The sequence below is a fragment of the Marmota marmota genome, unplaced genomic scaffold (genome assembly GCF_001458135.2).
Source record: "Marmota marmota marmota unplaced genomic scaffold, marMar, whole genome shotgun sequence".
In the NCBI taxonomy this organism is placed as follows: Eukaryota; Metazoa; Chordata; class Mammalia; order Rodentia; family Sciuridae; genus Marmota; species Marmota marmota.
In genome coordinates this window covers 20223379-20234875 of record NW_026000242.1, presented here as the reverse complement: position 1 = coordinate 20234875, position 11497 = coordinate 20223379, and the positions used below count along the sequence as shown (strand labels likewise).

The 11497-nt window shown below is 37.6% G+C and overlaps 1 protein-coding gene across 5 annotated transcripts; it reads right to left on the bottom strand.

The window, feature by feature from the left end:
* Positions 1-2181: 2181 nt before the first annotated feature.
* Mmp27 (matrix metallopeptidase 27) lies at positions 2182-11292 on the bottom strand. Of its 5 annotated transcripts, none has more exons than XM_048795769.1 (10): positions 11132-11292; positions 10102-10340; positions 8902-9050; positions 8682-8813; positions 7017-7178; positions 6720-6837; positions 5362-5492; positions 4460-4619; positions 3797-3900; positions 2182-2891 (listed from the first exon to the last, which is right to left on the bottom strand). In XM_048795769.1, exons 1-10 carry the CDS (start codon positions 11231-11233, stop codon positions 2653-2655), a joined length of 1536 nt encoding a protein of 511 aa, XP_048651726.1. In that variant the 5' UTR covers positions 11234-11292; the 3' UTR covers positions 2182-2652. The 5 variants fall into 5 exon arrangements, with proteins under 5 accessions (XP_048651726.1, XP_015345431.1, XP_048651728.1 ...); XM_015489945.2 differs by having other exon boundaries at positions 2184-2891; positions 6720-6840; positions 11132-11291; XM_048795771.1 differs by having other exon boundaries at positions 2185-2891; positions 6720-6840; positions 10102-10222; positions 11132-11262.
* Positions 11293-11497: the final 205 nt, after the last annotated feature.

The following is an 11497-nucleotide window of genomic DNA, read 5'->3' as shown; positions in this document are numbered from 1 at the left end:
GGTTGTGGCAGAAGCTACAGAATGGGAGACACAGGCCTAGTACAGATGCTGCCAAGGGAGGGAGAGGGAGACACCTGGCTGCTCCCTTCCTGCAGCCCTCCAGTCTCCCTCCACCCCTCCCCTTAGATGAACTCCCGGGAGGCCTGCGCTCAGCCTGCAGGGGGCAGTACCCACCACCAAGCTCTCAGCAGAGGGCAAACAAGCTGGGCACTGGCACAGTCTGCTCTGTTTTTCCTCAGACCAGGTCTCATCTTTGACATATTTGGAAATTTTTGTTTATTTGTGGTTTCTCTGCTTGAGTAGAATGTCATATCCACGAAGGCAGGGCTTTGCTGTTTTGTTCACTGCTGCATCCACAGCCCCTGAAGCCCTGTCTGGCATTCAGGAAATGTTTGTTGAATGAACAAATATGTCTCAACAGACAGTGCATCTGACTTCTAGTGGGAAATGAGTGAGTATCCGCTGAATGGATGAGGCTGAGCCACAGTTTAACACCAAGTTAATTGTTACGTGAAAAAATAACAAGATGCCCTCTTGATTGAAGTCTATCTCAGGTATTATCATATTATGACTAATAAGATTACATTCATTTGGATAACCCTATAATTTATGATTTATTTTCAAATGTGATTCTTTTGAATCCATATGGTATTTCCTGGGTGATTTTAGACTCTGGCAATTTCCGTTCATCTTTCTGAATTTGTCCCGTTGAAATGCCCCTACCAGATGCCTTTTTACAACTAACTTTTAAAAATAACAGTTCAGAAAATTTGAAACTATGAACTGTCAGAAAAATAAAAATTAAAAAATTGGAAGAATAAAGCAATTTTGACAATAAATGCTTGCATTATTTATTACTAATAGAATTGAACACTATAGTCTAAAAATGGGCAAAAATGAAGTATTAAATCTTAAGATTAAAATAAAATCTGGCTTTATTCCTAATTAAGCAAAAAACACTCTGACAAACTACATATACGGATCAGACAGAAACATTTCTCTGTTTTGGAAAATTTTCACTTTAAGAAGGTCTACATTCATTGTTAACTATTGTTTATATTTTCTTGATCTGTCCTAGAGACTGAATGCTAAGGGATTTCTCAAAGTAACAACTGGATTTTGATTTCCCTATGACTACAGATAGATTTCTGGATAATAAATGAATATAGAATTAAAATTCAGGATATTGTGACCAATTTAAGTATGTGAAATATGTACCAGGAGATTTGTATATGCGATATTTGTACCAGGGATTGAACTTCCCCAGCCCCTTTTGTGTTTTATTTTGTGACATGGCCTTGCTAAGTTGCTGAGGCAGGCTTTGAACTGGTGATCCTCCTGCCTCCTGGAATTGTAGGTATGTGCCATTGAACCTGGCAAAAATATTTTTTAATTACCATTCTTCCTGAACACAAACAAGGGACTGAATGTCTACCTGAAAATATGTTGTGTGTTTCAAATAACTTCAAGACCAAAGAAACTCACCTTAATCTTCTGTGAGACAAATGATTCATTCAGGTGAGTGTTTTGAGAGAGCTCACCCATAAAAAATAATAGAAAGATCATGATATATTTCTCTCTTTGTCCTCAGACAAGAAAAATTGAAATAGATCATCTCTGTGTGAATTGATTTCTGTTCCACCTCAACTGCTCAAATCTCCAAAGTGAATAACACTTGTTGGTGTAGTCTTGTTCATGCTTGTTTTTAAAGCTGTTTCTTTTTTCTTTTCTTTTTTTTTAGACCTGATTACATGCTCCTGAGAGAACCAGAAGGGATCAATAAGTGTCAGTTATGCTCATTGTTCATGAGATTTTCCATACTTATTTTCTACCAGTTAACACACACTCAATATGTCACCCTGTCAGAATTAAGTTCAATAGACAATCTCCCATCTTCTGAGTGAGAAACTGTATGAAGAGTTTTGCTAACTGATTAGCATGGAGGTTATAAACGTAAAACTTTATTACAAGAATTGAGAAACTCAATGAATACAGGTGGAAAAAGAGGACAGAAACTCTATCCACAGGCTCAGTGGATACCCATAGATTTTAAACACATGGGAGAGATCCTTACATTTTTTGTATATGAGATGAGTGTGTGCAAAACTTGATTTTATCCTATCTAAAGAATGATTAAATGGTCAATGTTTGTGAAACGAGGGGGAACATTTCTATCCTACTCTTCTTAGTTCCTTAATTTTTGGGGAATTGTCTCTACTGTAACACATCCTGTGTCTGTCCAATTTCTTATCCTTTTCTTTGGGAGATGGAATAACTTATTTGATTGGTGAATTCAGAACATGCATAGAGATGAGGGATGCAGTTATTGGGTCTCTCAAATACCAAAGGACTAGACAAAATAGAATGCTACAAAATGGTTTAATAAATGTCTTTAGTATTTAGTTATAAAAAAATCTTACTTTTTCACATCCACAAAGCATAAAATACACTGAAGTAGAGTCAGAAATTTTGTTTTACCTAATAATGTCCTCTTAAAAGAATCAGGTAGCTCAAGATGTTTGTTGGATCTCAAACCAATAAGCATTTAGAACTGGGATTGGTAACTTGATGTTAAAGAATGATTCTATTCTCCATTTAAGCATGATTCTGATTAAGAGATTTCTTGGGGTTTATTTGAAGTATATGAATTTATCAAGAATTATATATTTTTCTCAGCAGATGAACAATAATGAAAATAAGCAAGCTTAATCTTTTATCATATGATATCTTTACTCCTCCTGAATGTGCTTGCTTCTTGATACTAATATCAAATGATGAGTCTAATGGTTCTTTGCACTTGAACCAAGTATTGGGTCTCATTATTCGGGTTATGTTCTTTGCTTTAATGTCATATTCAAATTGCTTTGATCCACGGAAGAAATAGAAGAACCCTAGAGAAAGAGAATTGTGATGAGTTATCTTGCGTAACTGTGTAATTTTTTCCTTAGTTTTAAATCTTATGAATATAGAATTGAATAACATAAAGAACAAAGAAACTTGAGGAATTATATAGATACAATTTACTTTTCTTCTGTCATGTGAAAAATCCTATTATTTTTATTTTCCTGAGGGGGAAGCCAAGGTATAAAGCTTAAGTTTCAAGGGACTTATTACCTTTATGGCCAGACTGTGGTCTATGCCAGGAGTTCTCAAACTAGGTTTCAATAAAATATCCCTGTGAGGAGGAGAAGACCCCTGTGTGTTTGGCTTTGGGCTTTACATTCCCATTTTATTAAACCTATTACACTTTTATCTGTTTTAGGTTTTGAGGTTCTGTGCTAGATGTCATTGTAATAACAGATTGTGTCACTTGAAGACTTCTGATTACCCCATGGTCTAGGCCATCGTCTTTGAAAATATAGTAGCTGGACTGTGCACACTAAATTGCTTGAATTTCTTTTAAAATTATAGATTCCTGAGTCTCACCTCAGTTCTACTATCAGATATGTGAAATTTGTATTTTCACCCATGAACTCCAAGTTTTGTACCTTAAACTACATACATGAATCCAAGAATCATTGTTCAGCTTGTGTGCTTAGTTTTCATACTTTTGGGAATATCTCTCAATGATGAGTAAAACTAATTTTGGTACTTTTTTTACATGTATTTGAGAGAAGTTCAGCACTTACTGACTCTGTGATACAATGTCTATAGGGTTGATGTTTATTATTTCATGAATGTACTTAAAGAATAGTAAAATTACACCAAAATCAAAATGTGTAAGATATTGTGCTGCTTTCTCTTACAGTCAATACAATCTCCCAAGTATGCTAATAGTTTAGGCATCAATGTTTACCATTACGCTGGAAAGCAGCACCAATACGGAGACCAATTCCTGGAAAGTGTTTTACCACTCTCTGTGGGTACCCTCTGTCCATGGTTTGGGTCATCTCATCATACCTGCATAAACGAATTTGAAAGTTTTCTACTGGATTTTTGGGGGAACTTAATTCTCTTAATACCCAATTTAGAGTCAAGCAGAGATATGGGGGAACAGTAGGACTGATAGAAGGAAGCTAGTGGGATTAATAATAAAAATATGGCCAAGATCATGTTTGGTTAATACTATGTTCATAGTATCTTGAAAATAAAAACTGATCAGAGAAAAAGACTACATCATTTGTCAGACTGGTGCTATTCTGAGAAATTGTTAAATTAAACTGAGGGCTCAGCTTGGAGCCATCCTAGATTTTGACTGGATTTCTTTGTGTCATTGGCAATTTGGTTGACATCAACAGCTTTATCATTTTACCTTATGTTTATTTTTTAAGTTGGAAAAAGACTGTTGAACTCATTAAAACATCTTTTACTTTGGTAAATGTCATTGACCAGAGATTGCCTTCAACACAATTCACTTAAAAAAGACTAGATTCATTTTATTTTTGTCTGGGTCAAAGTGATGCTATGTGGACATTGTTATCCATAATAAAAGGAAAGGGTCAATTGTCTGTAAACTTACCTCCAGCACCAAATGCCCACAAAGAAGTAGGTTTTTTTGGTGCTTTGGTCACAGACAGCTGCATCAATTTTCTTCACATGTCTTGGAAAGCCAAGTGTATGAATGGACTTGGGATAATCTGGCAAGACAGCATACCCTCTGATTGCCCAGAAGTTTTTATCTAGGAACAGAGAAAGTGATTATCTTCTGATCTCTTTCCTAAAAAGAGCAATGTCTTAAGAAGCTTGAAAATCACTAAATGCATAGTTCTTCTCAGCTTCAGTGCTTACAGACTAAGTAATCTCATGTCTATTTCTTCTTACCACTGGTTAGCTGCATATATTGTATTGTATATTTTTATCAACTGGCTTCACTGTATTGATTGCTTTTAATCAATTCTATCAAAACAATCAAGTGTGTTTGGACATGTTCTCCTAAATTTTAAACCCCACCTTCTCTCAAAGGGTAATAATCTAATGAAGTCCAGGTTAAAACTAAGATTGATGGAGTAAATAGAAGATGCCAGCTAAATTTGAATTTCAAATAAACAGTGGCTAATTTTTGGCATATCTAAAATATTGCAGGGGGTATACATATATTTGTTGTTTATTTGAATTTCATAGCATCCCAGATTTTAATTTGCCAAATCTGACAACCTTACAAGAAGGAAACATAAAAGAGAGATGGATTAATGGATAAACTTTTTTTTTTAACCACACAGATTTCTTTTAATCCCTGTGAAATTGGGATGCACAGCTTCAGAGAATCCCTGGATGGTTGTCCCTTTTGGCAGGAACCTCATATTAGTACAGGAGCCCTGTCCATTTGGCTTATGCAGGAAGATTATATTTCCTACACCAAAATGCTCACTGTCTAGTTCAGGCATCCAGAGGGACAAGAGGAATCACAATGAACAAGTTTACCTTTAAAAACCAGAATCTTATCTTTGGGGTTCTCATATGCAGCTTGAAGATCGGCTGGTAGTGATGGCCAAAACGAAGCAATTAATTCGAACTCAACATTGGCGATATCGTAATAGATCCTCCATAAGTGCCTGTGTTGAACAAGAAACACTTCACACATGTAAGCCTCTGAATCTGTGTTGATGGAAATGTTGCAATCTAGTCTTGTCTTTTATCTAATTTGTTGGTATCTTATACAAATAATTTAGGGAAATAGCACAATTTCCCCCAGAAAATTTAGGTGGTTGTGAGTTTAGTTCTACCCTTTGGACCACAAAAATCAGGATATACCTTAGCATCCACAGTCTTGGGTACTTAGAGAGGCAAACTACCCGTGGTAATCCTAGAAATAGTTGAATGCTCTCATTTTTTTGCAGCAGCACCCAGCATTCTAAGCCAACATCAAGCATCCTAGGAGGAACTTTTCTATGCTAGTGTTTTATGGAATGAAGAGATATTATCATTGGCATGCCAAAATATTTCCTCAGAGTTTCCCTGTGGCTGTAAGATTCTGAATCTATGAATGATACTCCCTTCCCCTCATAGCAATTCCTCTCCAATATCCATAACAGATAGTCTCTCAGCCTCTGGTGGTCAGAGCATGGTAACGATGGCATGTAATAACAGTGCTGGAGTCCAATCATAAAGAGTCTTTCCTTTTGCCTGTATATCCTTATCAAATGAAATATGTCCCGATACTTTTCTCTGAAAATGTGATCATGGAATATGTAGTTGACACCCAGTGCTACAATTAGGTCCAATAAATCACATATAGTTAGAGAAGAGATTTCCTACTATAGCTAACATTTTTTTGATGCAACATTAAGAAATGGTCAGTGGTATGCAGACCCATGTCTAACAACTGGCTCTCCAGGTAAGAAAAGTCCTAAATTTTAACATTTGCTGCTTTCCAAAGTTTGATCACTCCAGCTAAAGCCATTTTAAGCTACCAATATGATGTGAATTGGTTTACAAAATTCTTGACAATTTAGCAATAGACTCCTGAAATCAGGTAAGAGTTGGTTCCCACATCCCATTGTGATAAGTTTTTTTTTTTTTTTTTTTGGCCAAGAAGTCACTGAGACTAGACTGGACTTCATTTCCTTATATTATGGTAATTCAAAAATTTGAATTTAAGTATTTAAAGTTAATGTATCAAATACATATATGATAAGTGCACATGGTAAAACATTCCAACGGTATAGATGGTTATAAAATGTAAAGTATTTTCTCATCCCCATGACTCCCACTTTATCCCCAGATCCCTTGGAAAGAAATTTCTTCCTAAGAAATTGAAGTGTTTAAGGGAATGGGTTTACCTGCCTTTAAAGAACATTACTTCTCTGCGGAAGGTGGTGATAGCATCAAAAGTCAAGCCAGGGTCACAGGCATGAGGTACCATGGGCCTCCGTGGTTTGGCAGGTGCCTTAGGTAGACCTCCTTTGACGAGAAAAGAAATACCACACTAAATTAAGAAGGCGTGAGGAAATAGGCCTACACAAGGACCTTACCTAAGTGAGTTTTGCTTCATAATATTTCAAGAAGCCTTTTTCTCAACTTCCTTTCTGGAGCTTCCTATTTAGTTCCCATACATTCAGATTTATAATTTTGCTCACCATAGATGGATTGAATTCCGTTGATATCATCCTGAGACAGTGGGTATTTGCTGGGATCCATGGAGACATAATTCGGGAACATCAAGGCTGTTTGATCATTGGAGTGAGAGAGCCCCAAGGAGTGACCAAATTCATGAGCAGCCACGAGAAACAAGTTGAACCCTTAATAAAATAGAAAATGTGAATACATGAGTGGATCAAAAGGAGAATGGTTGCATCTGAGATTAGAGAAGAATGAAGAAAATTCTTACTGCACAATAATTATTTTACAAGCTAGGCACCATCATTTATATCTGGGAAGTATTTCAATACTAATAATTGGCACTCATAACATCACAGGGAAATTTGACCCAGAATAGGTAAAAGACTTGAACTGGAGACTGAGAAATGGATGGTATTATAAAAATAAATAAATAAAAGTGAAGTCAGCAGTTTTTGTTTGCTGCTCAGCTTTACTATATGTGATCACATTGCTTCTACTTATATTCTTCAGAGGTTCTCCACTGGCTGTAGGTTAAGACCAAGTATCTTCACGTAGCCCTCCATGATCTACTTGTTTACATGAACATATTTCTCCTTTATTCCCTTCTTGTGATGCTAACTCCTGTGGCAATGGCAGCAACAGCCCCAGATTTCCCCTGCTGCCTCAAGCTCAGCCATAATAGACCTCTGTTCTTCTCATAGCACTTCTAAAAACAATTGTTTCACATGCTCCAACTCAGCAGTGTGTGACCATGGATGGTTCTGTGTGGAGGCTTTCATTTTTACAGAGTATAGAACTGACTGTCCGGAGTCCCTTGGTCAGGAATGAACTGAAGTCTTGCATGCTGCCTCTCAGGAGAGCTACAACCTGTACTTCTCTGGGACCCTGAAGCCAGACACTGGGACAGAGATTGTTGGTTCAATGATAGGGAAAAAAAGAATGGAGAGAACCAGACAATCTACTGAGCCAGCTCTGTTTTAAAATGCACTCATTGTTATTGTAGTAAATGTCTGATATTTGCTTGAAAAGTAATAAAATATCTCTGGGCCAGTGAAGCCCATGAAAAAAAATCAACTTACTTGGTATAAAAACCAGGGTCTAATTCCTTTGAATGATAACATGTTCATTCTTTTAAATAGATCCTCTATGGGCCATGAAACCACACATTATTCTTTAATCATAAGCTCAAAATTATTACTTCCCTAGAGTTTTCTTTCAGTCTTCAAGCAGTAGATGACTTCTACCATTGACACAACACGTAACATATTCTGCCTTGTATGGTGTATGTGTGGGTACAGACCTCACACGTCATATAGGATCAAAACCCACTGAAGGGCTGGGAAATTTCTAGTGCAACTGTGTGGCCCACACATCACTTGACATAGTGTTAGACACATGATGGACCCTCAGGCATTGTGAATTTATGAATGAGTATGTGAATGATGCAGAATGATCATGGCAGGACTAGCAACTTTATGAGGGTGTTGTGTGGATAAGGCTTTGAGCTACACAAGCACCATAGTCTGAATAGATACTGAGCACTTTCATCAATGTCATCCTGGAAGGTGGAAAATTGTGGGGAAATGGGAAGTTTATAGGTAAAAGGAACTTGTTGCAATGTTCTTCTTTTGAGATATTCTTTAGAATAATATGACTTTGTTCCTAAAGAAAATTAGACTCACCTGATGTGTCCTTGGTTGTCCAGTTTTCATCCTCATCAAAGTGAGTGTCGCCACCCAGGCCCAGGCCAGGTGGAAAGGCATGGCCAAGAACTCCCAAGGGGCCATCAAAATATCGAGGACACCGACCGTGCACTGAGAGAGATACAATTTATGAGAGAAACAGGTCAGCCTGCTCACCTGAGATGAAAAGAGCCACACTGTTCTCTGTGGAAAGCCTTACCTCTTCTCCTAAAGGCAATCATGATGTCTGCAATCCCCTTGGATATCCTGGTGAATGTTAGCGGAGTAACCTTGCTCCATACCTCTAAAGCCTTTTGGATGGCCTCATCCACATCAACTTTTTCCATATCTGGAGTGTAGTTCATTATTCTTGAAAATTAACAAAAATTTAGGAATTGCTGGTTATACATTTCTGGTTTACCAATCTTTAGCTGCAGTTATTTTTGGTGTGGTGGTGTTATCTTATACTTGTAAACCACTTTATTTAAACGAAATACTTTCCCATATGCTATTTAAGTCAATTCTTTCTGTTTCCCTATGAATGATGTAGTATTATAATACTTTAACAAAGGGACCGCAAAGAGATTAAATGACTCCCCTAAGATCACCCCTCAGTGGGACAGCATTAATCTTATACATGCATTTGCTTATCTATATACATTATTATAGATATGTTTTTAAAATAATTGAGACTTATTTTCTTGAATGTATATGGAATTCAATTTTATTTTAAGACTCTTACTGAAGAGCCACAATATTTTCAACTCTGGAAAATATTTTTCACTTGTTTATATTTCCTGTTTTGCTAAACCCACTTTTTATCTCAAGACCTAAGACTCAGTAAGATGAAGGAAGAGCTATCAGAAAGGTTTCAGAGTGGTAGTCAAGGTTACTGCCTCTTTCTAAGATTGGGAACATGTACCATCCTCTTTCTGGCAATGAGCTGGCCCCCTATTCTTTGAAGTCTCTGAGGGCAAACCACATGTTTACACTGGGAGCTATGAGAGATTTGTCAGCTCTAACACACACACACACACACACACACACATGCACACCTCTAATATGAGTGCTTTTGCTCTCTGCAGACACTCATCCATGCCCCAGGCATCTGCAGTCAGATGGCAGGGCTTCTGGTCCTGAGCTCCCACAGATGGCAGAGCCTAGAGGTTAGAGTATATTTGCTGGAGCCCATCTCCTATGTAACCCTGGGTATGGTCCATAACCTTTTGTTTTGGTTTCTCTCTGTGTAAGGTGGCAGTAACAGCAGTGCTTATATCAATAGGCTTGTCAGGAGGATGGAATACATGACCTCTAAATGTGGGGGTGCTCAATAAAATAAAGGGATTATTATCATTGTTTCTCGGAGGTTATATTCATATTCCTTTTGATCAGGTGGACTTAACATTGGCAGAAGCATTACCTGTATGTGAGGCTGTGGTTTCTCCATCCAGGAAGAGTGTAGCCATACTGACCCACATCGGGCACCCCACACCTGGGTGTCTTCATGATCTCAAGAGTGCGTGAGTCCAGCTTTCCAGTCACTGTCAATCCAAAAAACGCTTGCATTTCTCGAATTTTGCCATCTAGGAGACTCCTGTTCTTGCTTTGAACAAGATGACTCCCTTCTATTTCAAGAGAGTAGAACTGGTTGAGATATGCCTGACCAAAAAGACAGAAAAAGGCACAGACTACCGGAGAGCAAATCTCCATCTCTGGATAAAACTAAGTGGCTTGAAATCCTTTCTGGCAGTAGAGAGGAAAATAAGAAAATAAACAATGAGGAAAAGATGAAAGAAAGGAAGCAAAGAGAAAATAAAAGAGTCACCCTGTTCTTTCAATGCCAAGAACAGGTTGATTTATGAGTAATTAGAACCAGCCAAGCCATACAACCCATAAAAGACCAGACCTCCATAGAAGAGAATTCTACCTGATAAAGAGTGACACATCTTACATATTTTTGCTGTTACTTTCATTTTGGTATTTATTTAAAACAAATTCTAGAAGAGATAGGTGATTATCCCTTTTTCTGATTTATCTGATGTAAGCAAATATAACCATTAACTGGACTGATTTTTAGGAGAAATCTCTAAAGCAATGTATTTTTCATGTATGTACAACTAGGGGCTCTGAGTTATAGATTTTGGGTCCTCCTGATTGTCTTGAAATTCATCTCTGGAGATTCCCCACTCCTGGAAGGGCCACCCCTGCCCTCCTTTCACTAATTCTTCACTAACTTCAAAGTTGTAGCAAATTCTGCTCCCTCCACCCTGGCCCACCCTTCACCTCTCACCCAGTCCCTTGATGTTCTTATAGCTAGACCAGTGAAAAGTACCTCCTTCTTGCAAGAAGTTTCTGGATTCTCGTAGGAATTTTCTCTTTTTAGGTCCTGAGAGAGCTATAAAAATGAAATTTTTACTGATAGCTGTTAGAAACAGTTATTGAGACAGTACCTGAGCCCGGTGCATGTTTTCCTCATTTTCAGCCTCTCGATCTGCAGGAAATGCAGAGGAAAATGTTATAAAAAGCAAACACAGAGGCAGAAGGCTCTTCATTCCTCTTTCTCTTCAGTTAAATCCTGTTCCTATTTGTACAGAATTCAAAAAGCAATAGTGAGACGTGGCATGAATTGGCTTGTATCATCATTTAATTAATAACAGAAAAGAACACTTGCCAAGAAGTGTGTCATGACTTGCTTCCCACCCGTCCCCTCCCCCCACCTCCATGAAATAGACTTGATTTCACAATCACAGTCTGTAATTATTTGGTAAACACATTGTTCACTATTGAACTGAATTCATGGTGCGGTGAACCTCCAA